Raw genomic sequence first — 27,076 nt, 5'->3', positions numbered from 1 at the left:
AAGTTCTGGTCGCCCATTGCAAGAAGGCTGTGGAGACTTTGCAGATATTCAGAAGAGGTTTACTAGGATGCTGTCTGGATTATAGGGTATATGCTATCAAGAGAGATTGGACAAAGTTGGATTGTTTTCTTTAGTGACTGAGGGGAGACCTGAAAGTTTATAAAATTGAGAAACATAGAATGTGTAGACCATCTGAATCTTTTTTTCCAGGATCATATTGAAATAGTTACAAGATCAGAGGGAGAAAGTTCGAAGGAAATGTGTGGGACAAGTTCTTTTACAGAGATTTGTGGGTGAGGAAGCTGATAAGATAGTGGCTTTTAGATATGAATATGAAGGGAATGGATGGATATGGATCATGTATAGGTAACATGTATTAATTTAACCTGGTATTGTGTTCGGCACAGACATAGTAGATTGACCAAAGGGCCTGTTCCTGAGCTATTCATCCCTAACAATCCACATCTGTATTAATCATCTTGCCTTAGTACAATTATTTTTCCTTTACTGTGATCTAGTTTTCCGCTTTCTCCTTAACTTCTCTCAATGATTATTATTTTATACTGACTACCTTTAGTTTTTGTGCCTCAATCTCTTACAGTGGCCTCCATAATGTTTGGGACAAAGACCCACCATTGAATTGTTTGCATTTTTACTCTCGGATAATCAGTTAATACCAGCTTGACTGGCAAAAGATCAGTCTTTCAAAGTAAATATTTAATGCTGCCTCTTGCTACTACCACTGGCAATAGTTTGCTTCATCTTTACTATTAAGCTGTTTGCTGCAGGAGTTTTGTGCACTTTCCCACAATATAAATGCTGTGCACATCTGTTAAGGGACTTCCTCCCCTCCTTTCATGATGAAAAGACAAGATCTGGCACAGTGCCCTATGCTGTACCAGATTTAGAATCATTGGGAACATAGTCTGTATTGGTGGTACATGTGTGTGACTCCATGATGTTTTTTATAAAGGATGTTTGCTTTTCACAACCTCAAGACAGACCAAAATGATTAACTTTTGACATTCACTGTTATAATTCATGCTTGAAGTAACTGCATTATTTAGCAGCCTTTGTTTGTCTGATTTTGCTAACCTTTCTGTAAATATTCAGGAGGAGGTGAAATGTGTGTACAGTCAACTGAAAATTCTCAGCACCATGGCAAACTTGAAGCCAGAAGATGTGCAAACTGCTTTATTCACTAACACAGTATTTGCAAAAAGAGGTCACCTGAAAGATCTCACCAGTCAGCTACTTGTGAGTTTTATATTGTTTACAGAAGGAGGAAACAGAATAGCAAAGCAGTCTTTCCAACTGGTGAGTGCAAAAGGGAGCAGGAAAAAGAGGATTTGGGGGGGGGGGGAATAGGAAAGTTTAAATAAAACCATTGGTGATTTTTGCTATTTACTGTTGCAGTTCACCTCGGGTGGAGACAGCTTGGATGGAGTATCTCAACTGTTGGTTAGCACTGCTCATAGATTAAAGAACACAAAATGCAGGCGAGCGGAAGACAGAATGGTGCAAGTCACCGTTGAACTTCTGCAACATCTGCTTCTGGAAACCAATGTAACAGTACAATGAAGTGATGCCCTGCATCAAAGAACAATTATTTAGTCAGTCTGATTCCTTCAACCATTTTATTGCAGATGTTCAAACATTTGTACTAATAGATTGGCTTGTAATAAAGTCTGAAAGATGTTATCCATAATAAACATTAAAATAAAACAAACCTGGCTATAAATAATCTTGGCAAGTGCAATTCTGAACCCCAGTGGACCTGTCAGCAAAATTGGTCTGAAGCAACTTATAGCTAAATTAATGTCAGATGCAGGTTGTAAAAACATCTATTAGAAGTCTATGCTGCTTTCACATTCCTACTGTCTGCCTTGAATAAACTGGAGTTGTTTATATTGCTCACTTACAGTGCCTGACATTTTTACCTTGTAACAGTAAAAGGGACTGAACACTAACATTTCTCATTCCAGCATTAGCCAGGCTGTCTTCATTTTGTCAGCAACAGGCACTTTCCAATTTTTGGAAATTAACAATTTCCTGAACGCAAGCCTCCCATATGTTGTGAAATACGACTATAATTCTGAACTTTGACACAAGTGTGCACTTTTCTACTAACAATTACCAGAGGCGGTGTAATAAGTGGCAAAAATATTCTTCTAACGCCGCCTACTCTTGCTCCTCCGCAGTTTCAAATTATCCAGCGTTAACCTAGTTGCAAAAATGAATGTTGAAAGGTTAATAGAAGAGAACAGGTAGTAACAATATATAAATATCAAACTTACCCATTCATCTGTACAAAAGAAAGCATCATACCAAACATTCCAGGTAACTAATAATGAATCAAGGCATGGAGCTCATGTTACCATAATCAAGAAAACATTAGAAAATTAGTGGCACTAAAGATGTTGAAATGCCATGAGCCAAATACAAATCTGAGGTGGAAACAATAGAAATTGGCAAGAAATTGTAGGTACTTGTGCAAGAATCGTGCAGCATAGCAGGACATTCATTGCAATTGACAATAGGTACAGGAGTAGGTTATTCGGCCCTTTGAGCCAGCACCACCATTCACTGTGACCATGACTGATCATCCACAAACAGTACCCCGTTCTCGCCTTCTCCCCATATCTCTATCCTTAAGAATACATAACTCTCTTGAAAGCATCCAAGGAATTGGCCTCCACTGCCTTCTGAGGCAGAGAATTCAACAGATTCACAACTCTCTGGGTGAAAAAGCTTTTCCTCATCTCCGATCTAAATGACTTACCCTTTATTAAAGTGTGGCCCCTGGTTATCATTGGGACCATGTGTCTTACCTCTAGCGTGTCCAGTCCCTCAATAATCTTCTATGTTTCAATAAGATCCCCAATCATTCTTCTAAATTCCAGTGTATACAAGCCTAGTCGCTCCACTCTCTCAACATATGACAGTCCCGCCATCCCGGGAATTAACTTTGTGAACCTACGCTGCGCTCCCTCAATATCAAGAATGTCCTTCCTCAAATTGGGAGACCAAAACTGCACACAATACTCCAGGTGTGGTCTCACCAGGGCCCTGTACAACTGCAGAAGTGGTCTCACCAGGGCCCTGTACAACTCTTTATTCCTATACTCAAATCCTCTCGTTATGATGGTCAACATGCCATTAGCTTTCTTCACTGCCTGCTGTACCTGCATTCTTACTTTCAGTGACTAATGAACAAGTAGATCTCGTTGTACTTCCGCTTTTCCCAAATTGACACCTTTCAAATAATAATCTGCCTTCCTGTTTTTGCCACCAAAATGGATAACCTCACATTTATCCACATTAAACTGCATCTGCCCACTCACCCAACTTGTCCAAGTCACTCTGCATCCTCCTCACAGTTCACACTGCCAGTTTTGTGTAATCTGCAAATTTGCTAATGTTACTTTTAATTCCTTCATTTTAATCATTAATGTATATTGTAAATAGCTGTGGTCCCAGCACCGAGACTTGCGATACCCCACTAGTCACTGCCTGCCATTCTGAAAGGGACCCGTTAATCCCTACTTTTTGTTTCCTGTCTGCCAACCAATTTTCTATCCATGTCAGTACCCTACCCCCAATACCATGTGCTCTAATTTGCCCACTAATCTCCTATGTGGGACATTATCAAAGGCTTTCTGAAAGTCCAGGTACATCCACCGGCTCTCCAGAAGATTAGTCAAGCATGATTTCCCCTTCGTAAATCAATGCTGACGCGGACCAATCCTGTTACGGCCATCTAAATGTGCCGTTATTTCATCTTTTATAATTGACTCCAGCATCTTCTCCACCACCGATGTCAGGCTAACTGGTCTATAATTCCCAGTTTTTTCTCTCCCGCCTTTCTTAAAAAATGGGGTAACATTAGCTACCCTCCTATCCACAGGAACTGATCCTGAATCTATAGAACGTTGAAAAATGATCACCAATGCTTCCACGATTTCTAGAGCCACTTCCTTAAGTACCCTGGGATGCAGACCATTAGGCCCTGGGGATGTATCAGCCTTCAGTCCCATCAGTCAACCCAACACCATTTCCTGCCTAATGTGAATTTCCTTCAGTTCCTCTGTCACCCTAGGTCCTCTGGCTACGAGTACATCTGGGAGATTGGATCTAAATGTGAACAAAACCAAGGAGATTGTCGTCGATTTCAGAAGGAAAATTCAGCCCAGTCACACTCCACTTTGCATCAACAACTCAGCAGTGGAGCAGGTGAAAAGGATCAAGTTCCTGGGGGTGCATATAACGGACACCTTAAACTGGTCCACAAACATTACATCTCTGGCAAAGCGGGCACAGCAGCGTTTGTACTTCCTCCGCAGGTTGAGAAGTTTACACCTCCACCCTCCCATCCTCGCCACTTTCTACAGAAGCACAATTGAGTCGGTCATGACCAGCTGCATCTCTACGTGGTGCGGCAGCTGTACAGCTGCGGACTGGAAGTGCCTTCAGAGAGTGGTGAGGACAGCGGAAAAAATCATTGGGACTTCTCTTCCTTCCATCATGGACATGGGGTACAAGCGCCGTCTGATTAGAGCTAAGGGAATTACCAGAGCCCCCACACACCCACAATTTGGACTGTTTATACTGCTTAACTCTGGGAGGAGGTACCGCAGCATGAAGAGCGGGACAACCAGGTTCTGCAACAGCTTCATCCCCCAGGCCATAAGATTACTGAACATTCAACAAAACCGAGGCTAGAACTTTTTAAATATCGACACTTTTAAAAAACTTTTTATATATATTTATTTTACAGAACCATGCACATGAGGCATTTTTATGGACGCACCTAGCACTTTTACTTTTACTATTTACCTGATTTGGAGAGTCAAATGCAACGAAATTTTGTTCAAGCTGCACTGTCTAGGTGTATATCTGAATGACAATAAAGTTTTCATTCATTCATTCATCTGTCTTCACCAAGGAAAACACAAACAAAGTGCCTGTTCAACTTGTCTGCCATTTCCTTATTCCCCATAATAAATTCACCTGTTTTTGACTTCAAGGGTCCAACTTTGGTCTTAACTATTTTTTTCCTCTTCACATACCTAAAGAAGCTTTTACTATCCACCTTTATATTCTTACCTAGCTTACCTTCATACCTCATCTTTTCATTATCTTGGCTGCAAGGAGGGAAGTTATCTTCTGTTGTTCTTTAAAAGTTTCCTAATCCTCTGGCTTCCCACTATTCTTTGCTATGTTATACTTTTAGTTTATTTTTATACTGTCCTTGACTTCCCTTGTCAGCCATGGTCACCCTTAGAATCTTTCTTCCTCTTTGGAATAAACTGATCGTGCACCTTCTGTATTATTCCCAGAAATACCTGCCATTGTTGTTCCACTGTCTTCCCTGCTAGGGTATCTTTCCAGTCAACTTTGGCCAGCTCCTCCCTCATGCCTCCATTGTCCCCTTTGTTCATCTGTCACTTCCGATTTTCCCTTCCCCCTCTCAAATTGTAGATTAAAACTTATCATATTATGGTCACTACCTCCTAATGGCTCCTTTACCTCGAGTTCCCTTATCAAATCCGGTTCATTACACAACACTAAATCCAGAATTGCCTTCTCCCTGGTAGGCTCCAACACAAGCTGCTCTAAGAATCCATCACGGAGGCATTCCACAAAATCCCCTTCTTGGGGTCTGTACCAACCTGATTTTCCCGGTCTACCTGCATGTTGAAATCTCCTATAACAACCGTATCATTACCTTTGAGACATGCCAATTTTAACTTGGCTCAACTTGAACACTATATCCAGGCGACTGTTTGGGGGCCTGCAGATAACTCCCATTAGGGTATTTTTATCCACACAATTCCTTAGTTCTTTCCGTACTGACTCTACATCTCCTGATTCTATATCACCCCTCGCAAGGGACTGAATTTCATTCCTCACCAACCGAGCTACCCCACCCCCTCTGCCTACTTCCGTCTGTTCGATAGGATGTATACCCTTGAATATTCAGTTCACAGTCCTGGTCCTCCTGCAGCCATGTCTCTGTAATTCCCACAACATCATACTTGCCAATTTCTAACTGAGCCTCAAGCTCATCCACTTTATTCCTTATACTCGTGCATTCATAAACAATACTTTTAATCCATTACTCCCCTCATCTTTCACATCGATTCCTATTTCACTTGCCCATACTCTCCTATCCCTTCCTGAGCTTTCTGCCCTGTTAATTCTGGTGTCTTTCTTAACTTTTCTTATACTCTCTTTCCCTTTAACTTATATTTCCAGTTTGTCTCATCCCCCCCCCCCCCCACTCCCACTATTTAGTTTAAACCCACTAAATAGTGGGGGGGGGGGGGGGGAAGGAGACAAACTTGAACTCACTCTCACGTCTTCCTAAAAAATGATCTAATGGAGTTTAAAGGGTATATATTTCATGCCAAATATACCTACCTTTTATTTGGGTGTAAGGAAATAATGACGGTGGTAAACAGGAGACAGCCTAAGGAAGTTATTTACATGCGCTTTCCCGAGCCCCTTGTGAATGTTCTACCTACTGAATTAATCTTTTAAAATCTTAAATTACTTCATTTTTAAAGTGTAATAATGAACGTAAGATGATTGGAGTTAGAATACAGATGATCCAAGTGCCTTGAGGTGCTAAATTGTGATTCCATTTCCTCAGAGAAAGAAAGCTTATCGACATATTTTGTTTTACTTAAAATATGTTGTCAGTATGAAGCTTTGTCAAACAACCAATCCACTAGACCCCACAGTATAAGCATGCTGCTTGATCTCCAGTAGCATAACCAATTCACAGTAAATAACTATTCTAAATGCATTAAGATTCAAATAACTTGCTACTTCCTTGTAAAATACTAAAGGGCTTGCCATTTTCATTTAGTATTTTATTCAGATCAACAGTGTATAATTTTCTATTTACAAATCACTATTATCTAACCCGAGGAAGATTATGTAACCAAGGTAGTTTGGCAGCAAATGTAAGGCTGCTAGGAATCTACAATTGGATATGGAGTTAAAAGCGTATTTTCGTAATGATTACTTAGTGGTTAAACAGTATCAAACCTCTGGCTTAACCTCCTGCAATGTTCTATTTGAAGGTCCACTGCAGTGTGAAGCACTGCACTTTTAGATGGTTGATAGCCATTAAGGTTTTGCAATAAAGATCCTATTGTTTTGCACAAGGGTTCCAGTAGCAACAGATACAGCAGACTCAATTTCTATAATCTCTTAATTATACATTCACATATGAATGATGTAATATTCAGTCATTTGATTACTTTCAGAATCACATAATCCCTAAATGTTTCTGATTCAGCTGGCCCCTAGTACCCAAAGTAATTGTTCCCAGCTGTGACAATCATCTCATCATCTGTCATCTTTATAGCAACAAAAAAGCAGTGAAAGGAATCAATGAAAGATGCTTCATTGCTATAAACCAAGTTCCTATTTGTCTGCCATGTCAGAAACCGATCATTTCAACGTGCATGTTAAACAGCAGAAAATTAACACTTCTTTTAAGAGATAGATGCATGCACATGTAACACAGGTAACTATTCTTAATTCTAACTTTAAAGAAAAATCAGACCCCATAGCTTGGATATTGGTCAGAAATATAAGCAGTCGTAAGGATAACTGCTGATACTTTTCCATTTAACTGACAGGAACATGTTTCAGAAATCTCAAATTACTGTGAGATGTTTGTGGTATTTTAAGAACATATTGCAACGTTAAAATCCAATAACAACATGCCAGCACACATACAGGGAATCCTTATTAACATCCTGAACCTGGGTACAAAAACAGCATCTGAAAGGAGAGCAGCAGCCTTTCACCTGCTTGCGTCAAGAATTTATCTACCTCTGCCTTCAAAATATTAAAAGACCGTTTGCACTTCGCTTCGAGGATAAGAGTTTCAAAACAACCTTCAGAGAGAGAAAGAGAAAGAGAAAAATTGCATTCCCACTTAATTGGGATGACACTTAAACAGAGACCTAGAGTTCTAGATTATTTTGTTGGGAACATCAGATTTTACGATAATGATGTCACCCTTAGGCTGCTCAATCTTTATTACCAGTTCCTTAATTGTGCTGCTTGTGATTAATTACACCAAATTAAATGTAAATCTATTTTGTAATTTGTCAATTTAACCAATTAATTTTGAACGGAAGTCATATGACTCCAAATGTGATCATTCCCTCTACAATATTTCTAAAAGGCAAAATAATCCCATTTAGAAAATGTATTCCATCTTTTTAAATGATTTGTCAGTTGAGAGGAATTTCAACATTTCTGATTTTACCTGAATTATACAAATTTCATCAACTATATCATGTTACCGTCTCCTCCAAATACATCTGAATGGTGAACCTACAGTTATGAATTGCAAGCATCTCTCCATTACAACCGAGAGATATGGATCTGCATTGTATCCACAAAAAGCTCTTTAAAACCAGAAAATAATTTGTTGAATTCAGTCCTCCTCATTCCAGCCGTAACAGATAATTAAAAAGTGATATTAAATATGAAATTCCAAAATTCAAAAACCATAAATTTAGATTTTGAAAAAATATATAACATATGACCAACTCAACTGTATACTATTAAATTGATTATTCGTCATTGTTACTTAAAAACGGAATCACTGAGCTCTATCATAAAGGACGAGGACTGCTTGCAAATGGGACCATTTTGTAGTTTAAATTTAGTCACATGTCATCTAGATCCCAATTTTCATCACTATTGTCATTGAATTTTGGAATTTAATACCTAAAAACATTACTGGAAGAACAGCAGCAATTCAAGATGCTGCCTCATCACCACCTTCTCAAAGGCAATTAACGATGGTATCGCCAACAATGTCCTCATTCTGTAAAATAAAATTATGCATCCAATTTCAAAGATGGATTATTTTTGAGTTTCAGAACAAGAACTACATTTAAAGACATTAATTAGCTTAAGCATTAAGTATGAAATAATTAGACTAGATGGTTAATTGTTAATTTGTCCTTTGGCTTTCCTTTACTGCACACAATACATCCACAATGTAGTTTAAGGGCCTAACTCCTGTTCCTGCTGAACTGAGCCAGTGTGATTTTGCAACTGATATCAGTTCAGTAGGCACAAGAGATCAGGTCCACTTCTTGGATGGGCCTGAATAGAAAAAGGATACTGAAGAATATCTGAAATGGAATCAGGAAATTATCAAAAATACTATAGGAATTGGAAAACAACATTGTACAGAAAATGTACAGATTTAACTTTAAAAAAAAAAGATCCTTTCAATCTCTGTGGCTCTGCTTTCAGCCTTCCGACACAGCTCTCCTTTATAGCTATTTGTTTGTGTCAAATGCATGCAAAGTTAATTTACTGTGAAATGACCACCCAATACATCACGTGAGAAGCTCATCCACTGGAATCATAGTTACTCACTCCCAATTTCTTGATTTCACTGACCATCAAGGCCAGTAGGGATGCTGCAGAGGGGATATTACAAGATTAATACTAATTTAGATACGCATCAGAGCAGACTGGACTGATATTATGCGAGAAGCTGAAAGTCAAACAAAAAATAAACAAACAGATGCCTCATTAGCATTTTCCTTGCCGGTTTGGCATTCCATGGCTGGCAACAAGTTTGCTAAGGACCCAAATGATGCAATCTCAACTCCAATGTTTAAGAAATAATCCAAAAATAGGATTAGGAGAGATGAGAGTTAAAAATAAAAGAAAAAAAGTGTAGTCAGGGTTCCCAATGAGCAAAGGCTCTGGTGCATTTTCATTGATGCCTTCCACAATGAACTGATGGGCAAGTGCACAGCTAAAGATGGATAACCTTCCCCAGAAACTTGCTGCTAATGCCAAGGTGAGGTTGGTGGTGGCCATGGGATCAGCAGAGCATTTTGTGGAGAAAGTGCTTTAATTGACTAGGCAGGTCAAGGAAAATGAATGTATTTGGATATTTATCCAAATGCTGCTGTGCAGACCACCCCATGCTATCGGTCAAGTACACTCCATCACATCACCACTAACAAATACTTAAAGCAGATGTATTCTCATCTTTATCATGCAAATGTTAAACTTTTCATTTATCCATCCAGACTAATCCCACCTACAATCATCTTGATCAAATTTCATGCAGTTTCCCAAATACACTTCTTCCACTGGCTCTCATGACATTTTTGTCATCTTCAAGGCTTATTTGTTCCAAGAGCACAGAACACGGGATTTCCACCCCTGTAAATGGAAAGAGGGACTGGAAAATAGTGGACTGTTGGCATGCTCAGCTTTCAGTGAGGTGAATATTAGCAACCTGATAACACAGTTGATAGCATGTGCTGTGCAACTTTAAGGTTGACAATTTCAATAAAGATTGAAATGTAATCATCTTTATGAGAGATAAGTTGGAACATTCTTTACTCACCTGTGTTAGCTAGCATCTTTCCTGGTCTCCAGAGAATATACTTGGGTATCAGCAATGAATGGAATGATTCGTTAGATGAGCCAATCCATGTGAGGAGTACCATTATATCACGTGTAGGGAGGAACTGCAGATTCTGGTTTACACTGAAGATAGGCACAAAATGCTGGAGTAACTTAGTGGGTCAAGCAACATCTCTGGAGAAAAGGAATAGGTGACATTTCGGGTCGAAACCCTTCTTCAGACTAATTATATCACTCCTGTCTACTGTGCACTTGCTCAGGTATTTGCATTTAAATACAGCAAGTCACAGGCTATTGGGTGTTCATCTGTTGACCACATTTCACAGGTCAGAAAATATCAAAAGAGAATGATAGGTAAAAAAGGAGAAGAGGTCCTGAAAGAAGAATTTAGAGAGTTAGGTAGAGAGTTAAGGAGAAGGACTTCAAAGGTAACAATCTCAGGATTACTGCCTGTGCCACGCGACAGTGAGAGTAGGAATGGAGCGAGGTGGAGGATAAATGAGTGGATGAGGGACTGGTGCAGTGGGTATGGATTCAAGTTTCTGGATCATTGGGACCTCTTTTGGGGAAGGTGTGACCTGTACAGAAAGGACGGGTTGCACTTGAACTCGAGGGGGACCAATATCCTGGCGGGGAGATTTGCAAAGGCTACTGGGGAGACTTTAAACTAGTATGGTTGGGGGGAGGGACTCAAATTGGGAAAGCTAGCAGTCAGTGTGTGAGGCAGGAGGCAGAGAATGGTAGCACTCTGACCCAAAATGTAGGGGAGAGAGAAGAAAAAGACAATAAACAGAGAATAAGAGAGGGTGGGTTTCTTAAATGTGTATATTTTAATGGTAGGAGCATTGTAAGAAAGGTGGATGAACTCAGAGCCTGGATTGACACCTGGAAGTATGATGTTGTGGCGATCAGTGAAACATGGTTGCAGGAGGGCTGTGATTGGAAACTAAATATTCCAGGATTTCGTTGCTTCAGGTGTGATAGAATTGGAGGGGCAAGAGGTGGAGGTGTTGCATTGCTTATCAGGGAAGATATTACAGCAGTGCTTTGGCAGGATAGATTAGAGGGCTCGTCTAGGGAGGCTATTTGGGTGGAACTGAGAAATGGGAAAGGGGTAGCAACACTTATAGGGGTGTATTATAGACCGCCAAATGGGGAGCGAGAATTGGAAGAGCAAATATGTAAGGAGATTGCAGATATTAGTAGTAAGCACAAGGTAGTGATTGTGGGAGATTTCAATTTTCCACACATAGACTGGGAAACACATTCTGTAAATGGGCTGGATGGGTTGGAGTTTGTAAAATGTGTGCAGGATAGTTTTTTGCAGCAATACATAGAAGTATCTACTAGAGAAGGAGCGGTGCTGGACCTCCTGTTAGGAAATGAGACGGGTCAGGTGGCAGAGGTATGCGTTGGGGAACAGTTCGGGACCAGTGATCACAATACCATTAATTTCAATATAATTATGGAGAGGGTCAGAACCGGACCTAGGGTTGTGATTTTTGATTGGAGAAAGGCTAACTTTGAGGAGATGCGAAAGGATTTAAAAGGAGTAAATTGGGACATTTTGTTTTATGGGAAAGATGTGGAAGAGAAATGGAGTACATTTAAAGGTAAAATTTTAAGAGTACAGAATCTTTATGTCCCTGTTCGGTTGAAAGGAAATAGTAAAAATCGGAAAGAGCCATGGTTTTCAAGGGAAATTGGACACTTGGTTCGGAAAAAGAGGGAGATCTACAATAATTATAGGCAGCATGGAGTAAATGAGGTGCTTGAGGAGTATAAAGAATGTAAAAAGAATCTTAAGAAAGAAATTAGAAAAGCTAAAAGAAGATATGAGGTTGCTTTGGCAAGTAAGGTGAAAGTAAACCCAAAGGGTTTCTACAGCTATATTAATAGCAAAAGGATAACGAGGGATAAAATTGGTCCATTAGAGAGTCAGAGTGGACAGCTATCTGCAGAGCCAAAAGAGATGGGGGAGATATTGAACAATTTCTTTTCTTCGGTATTCACCAAGGAGAAGGATATTGAATTATGTGAGGTAAGGGAAACAAGTAGAGTAGCTATGGAAACTATGAGATTCAAAGAAGAGGAAGTACTGACACTTTTGAGAAATATAAAAGTGGATAAGTCTCCAGCTCCGGACAGGATATTCCCTAGGACATTGAGGGAAGTTAGTGTAGAAATAGCAGGGGCTATGACAGAAATATTTCAAATGTCATTAGAAACGGGAATAGTGCCGGAGGATTGGCGTACTGCGCATGTTGTTCCATTGTTTAAAAAGGGGTCTAAGAGTAAACCTAGCAATTATAGACCTGTTAGTTTGACGTCAGTGGTGGGCAAATTAATGGAAAGGATACTTAGAGATAATATATATAAGCATCTGGATAAACAGGGTCTGATTAGGAACAGTCAACATGGATTTGTGCCTGGAAGGTCATGTTTGACTAATCTTCTTGAATTTTTTGAAGAGGTTACTCGGGAAATTGATGAGGGTAAAGCAGTGGATGTTGTATACATGGACTTCAGTAAGGCCTTTGACAAGGTTCCTCATGGAAGGTTGGTTAAGAAGGTTCAATGGTTGGGTATTAATGGTGGAGTAGCAAGATGGATACAACAGTGGCTGAATGGGAGATGCCAGAGAGTAATGGTGGATGGTTGTTTGTCAGGTTGGAGGCCAGTGACTAGTGGGGTGCCACACGGATCTGTGTTGGGTCCACTGTTGTTTGTCATGTACATCAATGATCTGGATGATGGTGTGGTAAATTGGATTAGTAAGTATGCAGATGATACTAAGATAGGTGGGGTTGTGGATAATGAAGTAGATTTTCAAAGTCTACAGAGAGATTTATGCCAGTTGGAAGAGTGGTCTGAAAGATGGCAGATGGAGTTTAATGCTGATAAGTGTGAGGTGCTACATCTTGGCAGGACAAATCAAAATAGGACGTACATGGTAAATGGTAGGGAATTGAAGAATGCAGGTGAACAGAGGGATCTGGGAATAACTGTGCACAGTTCCCTGAAAGTGGAATCTCATGTAGATAGGGTGGTAAAGAAAGCTTTTGGTGTGCTGGCCTTTATAAATCAGAGCATTGAGTATAGAAGTTGGGATGTAATGTTAAAATTGTACAAGGCATTGGTGAGGCCAATTCTGGAGTATGGGGTACAATTTTGGTCGCCTAATTATAGGAAGGATGTCAACAAAATAGAGAGAGTACAGAGGAGATTTACTAGAATGTTGCCTGGGTTTCAGCAACTAAGTTACAGAGAAAGGTTGAACAAGTTAGGGCTTTATTCTTTGGAGCGCAGAAGGTTAAGGGGGGACTTGATAAAGGTCTTTAAAATGATGAGAGGGATAGACAGAGTTGACGTGGATAAGCTTTTCCCACTGAGAGTAGGGAAGATTCAAACAAGGGGACATGACTTGAGAATTAAGGGACAGAAGTTTAGGGGTAACATGAGGGGGAACTTCTTTACTCAGAGAGTGGTGGCTGTGTGGAATGAGCTTCCAGGGAAGGTGGTGGAGACAGGTTCGTTTTTATCATTTAAAAATAAATTGGATAGTTATATGGACGGGAAAGGAATGGAGGGTTATGGTCTGAGCGCAGGTCTATGGGACTAGGGGAGAATACGTGTTCGGCACGGACTAGAAGGGTCGAGATGGCCTGTTTCCGTGCTGTAATTGTTATATGGTTATTATATGGTTAATGGATGCAGAATCAGCTTCCATCGGAATGCTCATTGGATACAGATGTTGCATCTTGGAGACTGTTAAAAAGCAATCTAGGAGGAAGAAAGATTCCAAGGGGAGAAAGGGACGACCATGGGTGACAAGGGATGTCAGGGACAGTATAGAAATGTAAGCGATGAAGTACAACGTAGCAAAGATGAGCAGGAAGAAAGAGGATTGGGTAATGTTTAAAGAACAATAGAAGATAACCAAAAAGACAATACGGGGAGAAAAGATGAGGTATGAAGGTAAGCTAGCCAAGAATATAAAGCAGGATAGTAAAAGCTTCTTTAGGTATGTGAAGAGGAAAAAAATTAGTTAAGACCAAAGTTGGACCCTTGAAGACTGAAAAAGGTGAATTTATTAAAGTGTTAGTGGCGGCGCCTAACGGCAGCGGCTCGACTACAGTCGTCTGTCTTTTTTTATTTTTGTCTTGTTAAATGTATGTCTTGAGTTAGTTTTTATTTTTTTAGCTGTGTATATGTGGGGGGTGGTGGGGGGGGGGCTGTGGGGGAAACCGTTTAAATCTCTTCCCTGTGCGGGGACCCGACTATTCACTGTCGGGTCTCGGATGTCGTTGGGCCTAACATCGTGGAGCCGGCGGCGACCTCTGGCCGGGACTAACCTGAGGGCTCCAGTTGCAGAGCCTGTGGAACTGACATCGCGGAGCTGGCCAACTTCGGAGCGGGAAGAGCTGTGGTGGCGTGCGGCTGCGACCCGACTTTTGGAGTTCGGAGGCACCGGCCGCAGACCCGGTGGACGGGAACATCGGGAGCTCCAAGTCCCTGGTGGGAGACCGCTTTTCCGAGCTCCGCAACGGCGACTTCTCCCGCTGGAATCGCGGGTTTAAGGACATGGACCTAACATCGCCCGATGTGGCTTAAACGGCCTCAAGATTTACCATCGCCCGCCGGGGGCTTTAACATCGGAGCCCCAGTTCGCATCGACACTGCAGTTGGACTGCTGAACCACGGGAGAAGGAACAAAGGGAAGAGATAAAGACTTTGCCTTCCATCACAGTGAGGAGAGGTTGGAGACTCACTGTGATGGATGTTTATGTAAACTGTTAAGTGTGGGTCTTGGATTGTTTTGTAATGTAAAAAACTGTAGAAATGATATTTCGTTCAAACCTAGGTTTGAATGACAATAAATTGCATTCTTCTATAATGGGGAACAAGGAAATGGCAGATGAGTTGAACAGGTACTTTGGATCTGTCTTCACTAAGGAGGACACAAACAATCTTCCTGATATAGTAGTGGCCAGAGGATCTGGGGTGACGGAGGAACTGAAGGAAATCCACATTAGGCAGGAAATGGTGTTGGATAGACTGAAGGCTGATAAATCCCCAGGGCCTGATGGTCTGCATCCCAGGGTACTTAAGGAAGTGGCTCTAGAAATTGTGGATGCATTGGTGATAATTCTCCAATGTTCTATAGACTCAGGATGAGTTGCTGTGGATTGGAGGATAGCTAATGTTATCCCACTTTTCAAGAAAGGCAGGAGAGAGAAAACAGGGAATTATAGACCAGTTAGCCTGACATCGGTGGTGGGGAAGATGCTGGAGTCAATTATAAAAGATGAGATCGCCAAACATTTGGATAGCCATAGCCACAAACATAGCCAAACAGGATCGGTCCGAGTCAGCATGGATTCATGAAGGAGAAATCATGCTTGACTAATCTTCTGGATTTTTTGAATATGTGACTAGGAAAATGGACAAGGGAGAGCCAGTGGATGTAGTGTACCTGGACTTTCAGAAAGCATTTGATAAGGTCCCACATAGGAGAAAAGGGCACATGGTATTGGGGGTAGAGTGTTGACATGGATAGAGAAGTGGTTGGCAGACAGGAAGCAAAGAGTAGGGATTAACGGGTCCCTTTCAGAATGGCAGGCAGTGACTAGATTCAGATTCAGATTCAACTTTCAGATTCAACAGACTAGTGGGGTACTGCTGCTCGGTGCTGGGACCGCAGCTATTTACAATATACATCAATGATTTGGAAGAAGGGATTCGAAGTAACATTAGCAAATTTGCAGATGACACAAAGCTGGGTGGCAGTGTGAACTGTGAGGAGGATCCTATGAGAATGCAGGGTGACTTGAACAGGTTGGGGGAGTGGGCAGATGCATGGCAGATGAAGTTTAATCTGGATAAATGTGAGGTTATCCACTTTGGTAGCAAAAACAGGAAGGCAGATTACTATCTAAATGGCATCAAGTTGGGAAAAGGGGAAGTACAACGGGATCTGATGGTCCTTGATGGTCTGATGACAATAAACGAATCTAATCTAATCTAATCTAATCTAATCTTGTACATCAGTCTATGAAAGTAAGCATGTAGGTACAGCAGGCAGTGAAGAAAGTGAATGGCATGTTGGCCTTTATAACAAGAGGAATCGAATATAGGAGCAAAGAGGTCATTCTGCAGTTGTACAGCGCCCTAGTGAGACCACACCTGGAATATTGTGTGCAGTTTTGGTCCCCTAATTTGAGGAAGGACTTTCTTGCTATTGAGGGAGTGTAGAGTAGGTTTACAAGGTTAATTCCCGGGATGGCGGGACTGTCATATGCTGAGAGAATGGAGCAGCTGGGCTTGTACACTGGAGTTTAGAAGGATGAGAGGAGATCTCATTGAAACATAAGATTGTTAAGGGTTTGGACATAGTAGAGGCAGGAAACATGTTCCCGATGTTAGGGGAGTCCAGAACCAGGGGCCATAGTTTAAGAATAAGGAGTAAGCCATTTAGAACGGAGACGAGGATGCACTTTTTCTCACAGAGAGTGGTGAGTCTGTGGAATTCTCTGCCTCAGAAGACGGTGGAGGCAGGTTCTCTGGATGCTTTCAAGAGAGAGCTAGATAGGGCTCTTAAAAATAGTGGAGTCAGGGGATATGGGGAGAATGCAGGATCGGGGTACTGATCGGGGATGATCAGCCATGATGACATTGAATGGCTGGTTCGAAGGGCCGAATGGCCTACTCCTGCACCTATTGCCTAACAGGAGTAGACAAAGAGTGCAGCAGTGACTGGTATCCAAGCTCACTGACCATGATATAGGATAGAGTCCACCTCAAAAATGAGTGGATTGATGTAAATGAGTGGATTGACTGACAAAATGGCATGCTGCTCACATATGACCAGCTTGACCAATGCCACATATTCTAAATGTCAATGGCTATCACTAGTGAGGGAGGGTCTCGATCCGAAACATCACCCTTCTCTCCAAAGATGCTGCCTATCCCGCTGACTTAATCCAGCTTTTTATGTCTACCAGGGGATGACTGATTCCTTAAACTTTTCAGGAAAAGGTTACTGGGGTTCAGGGTCAAAAGAGAGAACATTTGCACAAATAGTTATTACTATAACTACATATGTTGTTATGCTAAATAAATTATCACTGATGGATTTATTTCACAGTAAGTCTCAATGAAGTATTCCATAATCATACTGACATGGTCATCATTCCTTCTCTTCAGGTGCAGAACTTAGCCACTGTGAACAAAGCAAAACAGATCACTGTTCACCAATCAGCTAAGCTCTGCACCTTGCTAGAAAGATCAAGCTTGATGGATGAATTAATCCACGGGAATCATTTTGTGGAAGATGTACTTCTTCCTTTGTTGCAAACAAGCACCATTAGGCTTTAAAAATGTAAAAATAAAACTGATGTATTATAAAACTGCGGTGGCTTCAACACCAGTTGTGAAGGTAGCAACTATGTGGTAATCCCTGGCAATGTGATTTTTTTAACATCTCATGACACAAATCAGAATGCCAGGAACCCACTCAGCCACAACATAAAAGGAAAGTTGCAGATTCTTCCTCTACTCCTCGTAATTGCACTATGTACAATCTACTTTGAGGAGGTGTTATGCTTTTTGGGAACGTAACAATTTAAGTTATATCAAATAAAACCTCCTCTTAATGCATTAATGGTACTGCTTCATGCATACCTACAAGCAATTATACCAACTGTATTATTATTCTGAAATTAGTTTAAAACAGAAACTATCTACTTATTCATAAATTAACAGATATCAATATTTGAACATGAGATAATATTCCAAAATCAGTTTAATCAACAAGATAGCATTACATACATTTTCATCCATACTAAATTATATTTAGCCATGATGGGATAGGAAATTATATATAGGAAATGAATCTGTAATTCAATTGTATTAAAATCAGGAAAGAGATATATGCTAAACAAAATACTTCAAGCTAATAATCAGCTTAATACCATCATAGATAACAAATATAGCATAAATAAGTGCATTTATTATTACATTTATTAAAACACAATTTAAATGAGAAAATAACTCTTACATTTAACATTAAGATTGAAGGCAACAATTTGAAGTTCAAATTAAGCAGAATTACAATCCTCATATTTTCCATTTTAAAGATCTAAAGAGAGACATACTAAAAGAATAAGGTAATTCACTTCAATTTTTGCTTCCTTTTAAAAAAAAAAGTAAAAAGGTTTTAAAAAAAAGTAAAAGTAGGATGCACTTCATCCTACAGCACCTAAACCGCCAGGGTACCTATGTGAGGATCCTGTTTGTTGATTTTAGCTCTGCATTCAACACCATTGTGCCAGAGCTACTACACTCCAAACTTTCCGAGTTGACTGTGCCTGAACCCCTCTGTCAATGGATCACCAACTTCCTGACAGACAGGAAGCAGCATGTGAGGCTGGGAAAGCACATCTTGGACCCGCAAACAGTCAGCATAGGAGCACCGCAAGGCTGCATACTCTCTCCTCTACTCTCTCTACACCAATGACTGCACCTCCACAGACACCTGTCAAGCTTCTCAAGTTTGCGGACGACACAACCCTGATTGGACTGATCCAGGATGGGGAGGAATCTGCCTACAGACAGGAAGTGTCACAGCTGGCGTCCTGGTGCCGTAGCAACAACCTAGAGCTCAATGCTCTTAAGACAGTGGAATTGATTGTAGACTTTAGGAGAGCTCCCCCTCCCCTCACCCCACTCACCATCAACAACACCACAGTCACATCTGTGGAGTCCTTTAAGTTCCTGGGCACCATCATCTCCAAGGACCTTAAGCGGGGGGCTACCATCGACTCCACGGTCAAAAAGGCACAACAGAGGATGTACTTCCTGCGGCAGCTGAGGAAGCACAATCTGCCACAGGCAATGATGATCCAATTCTACACGGCCATCGTAGAGTCTATTCTCACTTTCTCCATCGTGGTCTGGTTTGGTTCAGCCACCAAGCACGACCACCTGGAGGCTGCAGCGAATCGTCCGATCAGCAGAGAAGATTATTGGCTGCAACCTTCCCTCCATTGATGAACTGTACACTGCAAGGGCCAGGAAGCGAGTGGGCAAGATCATCTCTGACCCCTCTCACCCTGGCCACAAACTCTTTGAATCACTTCCCTCTGGAAGGCGACTCCGGACTGTCAAAGCTGCCACAGCCAGACATAAAAAGTTTTTATCCACGAGCAGTTGCTGTACTCAACAGCCAAAAATCTGTAGCCTCCCTTTGATTTGGTATTTTGTTGGTTCACATGCTTGATCAATGGTGTTTTATCATTAATGTTTTATTATTATTAATGTTTAGTGTTTTCTGAGTCATTCGTAACTGTCACTGTATGTCACTTGTGGGCGGAGCACCAAGGCAAATTCCTTGTATGTGAATACTTGGCCAATAAACGTACTTACTTAATTTAAAGTCAGAATTAGCAGTGTATACAGAGCCATTGGACAATGAAACCATGAATTAATGAACATGATTTCACACAAATGTTAGTATTCACAATCCATGCCAGTAACATCATTTTAAAAGGGCATTTTGGAATGGAAATAATCTTGGAACTTTATTATCTTCCAATACAATTGGTAACACTTTCATGTTATAAGGTTTCACATCGTTGCCCAAACAGTACCAAGCACCAAAGAACGTGCAACTCCATGCCAAGTATGACTTGATTTCATTTGCTGGCTACAAAATCTATATTACTAAATGTCTGAGCTTGACCACTTCCTATTGTTCTGTATATTGATTTTAGAAAAAACGCTGCCGCTAACGGCTGTGATTATTGGCCATTTTACTGAGTCCCCCTCCACTGCACAGGACAAGAGGATTTTTCCCATCGATGAAAGTTATTAGTGTTTAAAAAATGTTGAGATTCTCTCTCCTGAAGGCCATGCCCCTTCCGGAGGGACTATAAAACCCGGAAGTGTTGAGTGCCTCAGTCAGTCTCTGCAAGATGGGGGAGCGAGAGGGTCATGTCTCTCAGTCTGAGCTGTGAATAACACTGAACGACAGATGGCACAATGGGCTAAGTGTTCGGCTGGCAACCGGAAGGTAGCTGGTTCGAATCCCGCTTGCAGTGCATACTGTCGTTGTGTCCTTGGGCAGGACACTTCACCCACCTTTGCCTGTGTGTGTCCTTGGGCAAGACACTTCACCCACCTTTGCCTGTCTGTGTGGATGTAATTGTGTGAAGCACTTTGGGGTCAATGCAAGTTGACTAAAAATGTGCTATATAAATAAAGAAATTTAATTTAATTTTAATTTAACACATGTCTACTGAACTGTGAGTGGTTTTACTGACCTGTCAGTGCCCTTAATCTGTTTTGAAAATATAGTCTGGTAATGCTAAAGCTGTGTTGCCTTTGGTTTGGAAATGCTAAAGCTGTGTTGCCTAATTAAAGTTGCCTTTCCTTCTATATAATTAAAAGTCTAATCTTGACCACTTCATGTTTGCGCTTTATATTGATTTTAGAAGAAACGCTACCACGTACGGCTGTGATTTTTGGCCATCTTACTCAGAATCCCCCTGCACTCATCAGGTGCCGTGGATTTTTCCCATCGATGAAAAATAAGAGTTATTAGTGTTTAAAAAATGTTGAGATTCTCTCTCCTGTCAATCATGCCATGAAGGTGGGAGGGGGGGAGGGACTATAACCCAAAAGTGTGGGCGTGGCTCAGTCTCTGCAAGATGGAGGAGGGAGAGGTCACGACTCGCTGTAGTTGTCTTTCACCCTGCTTGAAATGGTATGAAACTGCACTTGAATTTGGTGGCCTTGCACCCTGCTTGAAGTGGTAAGAGGGGGGGGGGGGGAAGAACTGTTATGATCCTGTGTTCGCTGTCTTAAAGTCTGACAATACAGTTTCTATACCAATTCCTTTGTAGTTGCTTTATATCAGGTGTCTTAAATTTCTATCACATGAGCATTAGAAGAAGAAATAGACCAATTGGCTTTCAACTCTGCACCACAATTAAATAAAGTGACGAGGTGGGATGGTTGAGAGCTTCAAGTTCCTAAAAGTAAATATCATCAACTATTTGATCTGGCCTGACCACATCAATGATATGGCCAAGAAAGCACACCAATGCTGCTACTTCCTCAGAAGACTATGGAAATTTGGCATATCTCCAATGACACGTGCCTATTTCTACAGATACACCACAGAAAGCATCCTTCCAGGATGTATCCCAGCTTGTTATGGCAACTGCTCTGCTGAAGATTGCAAGAAATTGCAGAGTTATGAATGCAGCTCAGTTCATCACGCAAACAGGCCTAACCCCAACCTCCTACACTTCATGCTGCCTCAGGAAAGCAGCCAACATAATGAAGGACCACTCACACCCAGTCATTCTCTATTCTCCACTCCTGTCAGGAAAAGAGGAAAAACTTGAAAGCAGGTGCCACCAGGTTCAAGAAAAGCTTCTTTCCTCTCAGACTCGTGAACAGATCTCTTATCTGTACTTTCTCTGTATCTGTAACATAAATTTCTGCATTTGGTTTCCTTTTTCTTTTTGTATTACTGATTATACTCGTGTATGATATGGACAGCATGCAGAACTGTTTTTTTACACGTGACAATAATAAACCAATATCAAATACTTTCTGAGTTTAAAAAAACGTATCACAATATCACTGAAGGAAATGGCACCATACAGGGCCTTCAAATCACACACAATCCTGATTTGGAAATATTTTGCTATTCGTTGTTGCAATATCTCTAGTATAGCTCAGCAGCAGCCATTGTCTCAATTTCACCACCATCTCTACACAAGCAGGCATGATCTTGCCATGCCAATATCCCTTGAAGTAAAGTCTGAGGAAACTACCTGCGTAATGTCAGTTGAATTCTGAATGAAATGCTACATTTGAACAAGGGAATTTACTTTTTTGAAAATATCAGCCAAATGTAAATATACTGCACCAAATACACTGCACAACTTCCTGTGAGCTGAGCAACATCAATGAGTACATCCAAACATATTTCTAATGCATTTCAAAACAGTGTACAACTAATGTTTGAAAATACACCAAGTGAGACAAATGAATGATCAAGGACATTTTCAAACGGTCGACAGTCGATCGGATTACTGGCAAGTTTTGGTTAGTTAGTCCGCAACCTCTATTTCTATCCCATTATGGGATCAGAGTTCACATACCAATAGTGAAGACAAGATGGCTTGATTCACCTCGTTCCAAGACCTCTGCAACTGACCCATCACTAGAAGATGTGCAAGAGCAGCCATGCAACAAATCACCTCCAGACTTTCTTGCTCACTGCACAACTGGAATTTTAAAACTCAGCACGGTGGGAAGATCAAACGCATCTTCCTACTTTGTGATAATTTAGAAATGTCTATGTTTTTCTATTGTTATTGATATATAAAAAGGTGGGACATAGTCAAACTCCCAAATTCGGCACACCTGGAACTTTGGCGATGACAGATTGGCAGATTTTCCAGACTATTAGATGCTATTTGCATTAAATACCTTTAACCCATCTTTAGTTAACTTATATATTAAATTTTCTAGTAAACAGGTAAGTTTCAAGGGACAAGAGGAACTGCAGCTGCTGGAATCTTGGGCAAAACATAAAGAACCGGGGTAACTTTACTGGTGAAGAAAGCATGTCAACCCCTCTACTTTCTTAGAAGGTTTAGGAAGTTCGGCATGTCCCCAACAACCCTCACCAACGTCTATAGGTGTGCCGTAGAAAGCATTCTATCAGAGTGGTTTGTGAACAGCTCCATCCTGCAAGACTGCAAGAAATTACAGAGAGTTGTGGACATAGCCCGGACCATCACGCAAACTAACCTTCCTTCCGTTGACTCCAGCTACACTTCATCCTGCCCTGGCAAGGCCACCATCATAATCAAGGCCAGGTCTCACCCTGGTCACTCCCTCTTCTCCCCTCCCATCAGGAAAGAGGTACCGAAGTGTGAAAATGCATACCTCCAGATTCAGGGACAGTTTCTTCCCAGCTGTAATCAGGCAACAGAACAGTTCTCTCATCAGCTAGAGTGCAGGCCTGTCCACGCATCTAGATTAGATTAGATTACTTCATTGAAGTCCTTTGAACTATCTTCAACGGAGTTTATCTTGCGCTAAATGTTGTACACTTTATTTGTACACCATGGATGGCTCGATTGTAATCCTGCATAGTTTTTTCTTAGATTGGTAGCACACAAACAAAAGCTTTTCACTGTACCTTGGTACACATGACAATAATAAACAAAATTTAAAAAAAACACCTGGTTAGGCAGCATCTGTGATGCTGGTGGACCCACTGAGTTCCACCAGCACTTTGTGTTTTGCTCAAAATGTGTTTTGCTCGTATAAAGTGATTGTGGGAACCAAGGTCCCAGTAACTGGGGGAGGACTGTGGGGACTGGGGTGCTCGTGGGTGGAATGTGAGGATGAGAGCAGAAGCCACAGAAAATGAAGCGGAGCACAGAGAACATTACCTGGTGCGCCAGATGCCAACCCATTACAATTTCTGAATCCATGGGGAGCAGATTAAAAGAGCTTACTTAGTTTGACAGCAGTACTGGTGTATTTTTTGCTCAGTCATCCTATTCGTCCCTGATCCTGTGTCTATCAAGACCGAGTACGTTAAAGTCACATAACCACGAGGCACAAAATGCATAATTAACTATCCCATGACCTCAAGCCTGAATATTATAAACCTTTTGTGTTATGTTTCAGCACACTGCCATTCTCAATCTAATCTCTCTGCATCTCATCTCTGCAACTGGATCCTCGACTTCCTGACCAACAGACCCCAATCAGTGAGGATAGGGGACAAATCATTCTCCACGATAATCCTCAATTGGTGCTGCGCAAGGATGCGTTCTCAGCTCCCTTCTTTACTACTTGTACACCCACGACTGCGCAGCCATGTATAAATCTAATTCAATTTTCAAATTCGCAGGCGACACCACCAGCATGATAAAGATGTAGGGCCTGTCCCACTTTCACGACCTAATTTACGACCTTTTTTACTCGTGGACATCTTTCATCCTGCTAGAAAAAACGCCCCGACCTACTTGATGCCACGAGTACCTACGACTAGCATCACGGCCTGCTACGACCACCTATGACCTCGTGACGACCATGCTGCGAGTATGAGTCAAGGGCAAACTCGGCAGAGGTCGTGAATTAGGTTGTGATAGTGGGACAGGCCCTTGAGAGAGCGTATAGGAAGGAGATTGAGAACCTTGTGTCCTGGTGTCAAGATAACAACCTTTCTCTCAATGTCAGCAAGTCAAAGGAGATAGTGATCGACATCAGGAAGCAAAGCGGTACACAAACCCCAGTTTGCATTGACGGTGCCGAAGTAGAGATGATCAAAATCTTCAAATTCCTCAGGGTCAATATCACCACCAACTTCTCCTGGACCATCCATATTGAAGCAACGACCAAGAAGGCACACCAACACCTCTACTTCCTTAAAAGGCTTAGGAAGTTTGGCATTTTCCCTACATCTCTCACCAACTTCGACAGATGCACCATAGAAAGCATTTTATCAGGATGCATCACGGCTTGGTTTGGGAACAGCTCCACCCAGGACCGTAAGAAATTGCAGCGGATTGTGGACGTAGCCCAGACCAACCTCCCTTCTATTGATTCCATTTATACCTCCCACTGCCTCAGCATAATCAAGGACGAGTCACACCCTGGCCACTCCCTCTTCTCACCTCTCCAATCAGGCAAAAGGTATTGCAGTGTGAAAACACACACCACCAGATTCAGCAACAGCTTCTTCCCAGCAGTTATCAGGCAACTGAATCATCCCACCACAATCAGAGAGCAGTGCTGAACTACTATCTACCTCTTTGATGTCCCACGGACTATCCTTGACCAGATTTTGCTGGCTTTACCTTGCACTAAACGTTATTCCATTATCATGTATCTATACACTGTAAATGGATTGATTGTACTCATGTACTATCTTTCTGCTGACTGGTTAGCACACAACAAAATGCTTTTCACTGTACCTCGGTACAAGTGACAATAAACTAAACTGAAACTTATCCAAGTGGTCTGAAGAAGGATCTGAATTGAAATGCCATCTGTCTAATCCTGCCACAGATTCCCGGATCACTGCACTTGTGCATATGACAATAAATTCAACTTGACATGTGGTTAATATGTGATTGTATGTAAGTACATAGTAATATGACCCAGAGCTTTAGAAATGAAAGCCACTCTCGAAATATCAAAACCAATAAAGTTGAAACATAGAGGCAATGATATCAGGAATTATGTATATTACAGTATTAAACCGTTACATCTAAAATATAACACTTTTATAAAATTAAAAATATTTACCACCTTTAATCACCATTTTCTCCTCATCTGTTAGGCCCATTCTGTTTCACCATAGGTTAATCATCACAAAAATGGCTGAACCATGAATTCATTAGTGTTCTAAGGCAATATATTGAACAGCAATATCAAAATATCAAAAAGAAAAAAAGGTTACTCTATAGTATGGAAAGTTGTTACCGAAAACAAACCTCCACCTATTTTTCTATTCTCTCCCTCTTGAGATAAATGTTAGCATTGCGTTTGCCTTCCTTACTACCGATTCGACTTGCAAATTAACTTTTTGGGAATCCTGCACCAGCACTCCCAAGTCCTTTTACAGTTCCGATTTCTGGATTCTCTCCCCATTTAGAAAATAATCTATGCATTTATTCCTACTACCAAAATGCATGACACCACTTTTTGCTACACTATATTCCATGTCCACTCTCCCAACTGTCCAAGTCCTTCTGCAGAGTCCCTGCTTCCCCTATACAGGCTGCCCCTCCACCCATGTTTATATCATCTGCAAACGTGGCCACAAAGCATTTAATCCCCTCTTCCAAATCATTAATATATGTGACGAGTAGCAGCCTCAGCAACGACCCCAGTGGAACTCTGCTAGTCACTGGCAGCCAACCAGAAAAGGCCCCCTTTATTACCACTCTTTGTCTTCTGCCATCCAGCCAACCTGCTATCCATGCAAGTATCTGCCCTTAGATACCATGGGCTCTCAAATGCCGTTGCAGCCTCATGTATGGCACCTTATCAAAGGCTTTCTGAAAATCTAGGTAAAAAACATCCACTGACTCCTTTGTCCTGTTATTTACTTCTTCAAAGAATTCCAGCAGATTCGTCATGCAAGATCATCCCTTCACAAAACCATGCTGACTCCGAGCTATTTTATCATGAAATTCGAATTCCTCCGTAATCTCATCCTTTATTCTAAAATCTTACCAACCACTGAAGTCAGACTAGCCGGCCTATAGTTCCCACTATTCTGCTTTGCTCCCTTCTTGTACAGCGAGGTAATATTGGCATTTTTTCAATCTTCTGGAACCACTCCAGTCTCCAGTGATGATTGAAATATCACTATCAATGCCTCCACAATCTCTAAAGCTACCTCTTTCAGAACCCTAGGGTGCAGACAATCTGCTCCAGGTGATTTATTCACCTTCAGCCCTTTCAGCTTCCCAAGCACCTTCTCCCTGGCAATAGCCACTCCACTAACTTCCACCCCCTGACTCTTTGCACATTGCTGGTGTCTTCCACTGTGAAGACAGATGCAAAAAAGTGATTAAATTCCTCTGCTATTTCT

The 27,076-nt window shown here is 41.3% G+C and overlaps 2 protein-coding genes across 9 annotated transcripts in view; one reads left to right on the top strand and one right to left on the bottom strand.

The window, feature by feature from the left end:
* fancc (FA complementation group C) overlaps positions 1-1,913 on the top strand; it is a 140,237-nt gene extending 138,324 nt beyond the window's left edge. For all 4 annotated transcript variants that reach the window (XM_033017700.1, XM_033017699.1, XM_033017698.1 and 1 more), the window contains 2 exons: positions 1,114-1,317; positions 1,417-1,913. In XM_033017700.1, coding sequence (XP_032873591.1) covers positions 1,114-1,317; positions 1,417-1,581 — 369 coding nt within the window. In that variant the 3' untranslated portion in view covers positions 1,582-1,913. The remainder of the gene's footprint in view (positions 1-1,113; positions 1,318-1,416) is intronic.
* Positions 1,624-27,076, bottom strand: part of LOC116970959 (aminopeptidase O (putative)) — a 205,734-nt gene continuing 180,281 nt past the window's right edge. For all 5 annotated transcript variants that reach the window (XM_033017690.1, XM_033017697.1, XM_033017691.1 and 2 more), the window contains exon 17: positions 1,624-2,223. The gene's annotated coding sequence lies outside the window, so the exon portion shown is untranslated. The remainder of the gene's footprint in view (positions 2,224-27,076) is intronic.

The sequence above is a fragment of the Amblyraja radiata genome, chromosome 3 (assembly GCF_010909765.2).
Source record: "Amblyraja radiata isolate CabotCenter1 chromosome 3, sAmbRad1.1.pri, whole genome shotgun sequence".
Taxonomy (NCBI): domain Eukaryota; kingdom Metazoa; phylum Chordata; class Chondrichthyes; order Rajiformes; family Rajidae; genus Amblyraja; species Amblyraja radiata.
The sequence above is the reverse complement of the archived record's forward strand: the minus strand, read 5'-3'. Positions and strand labels throughout refer to the sequence as shown.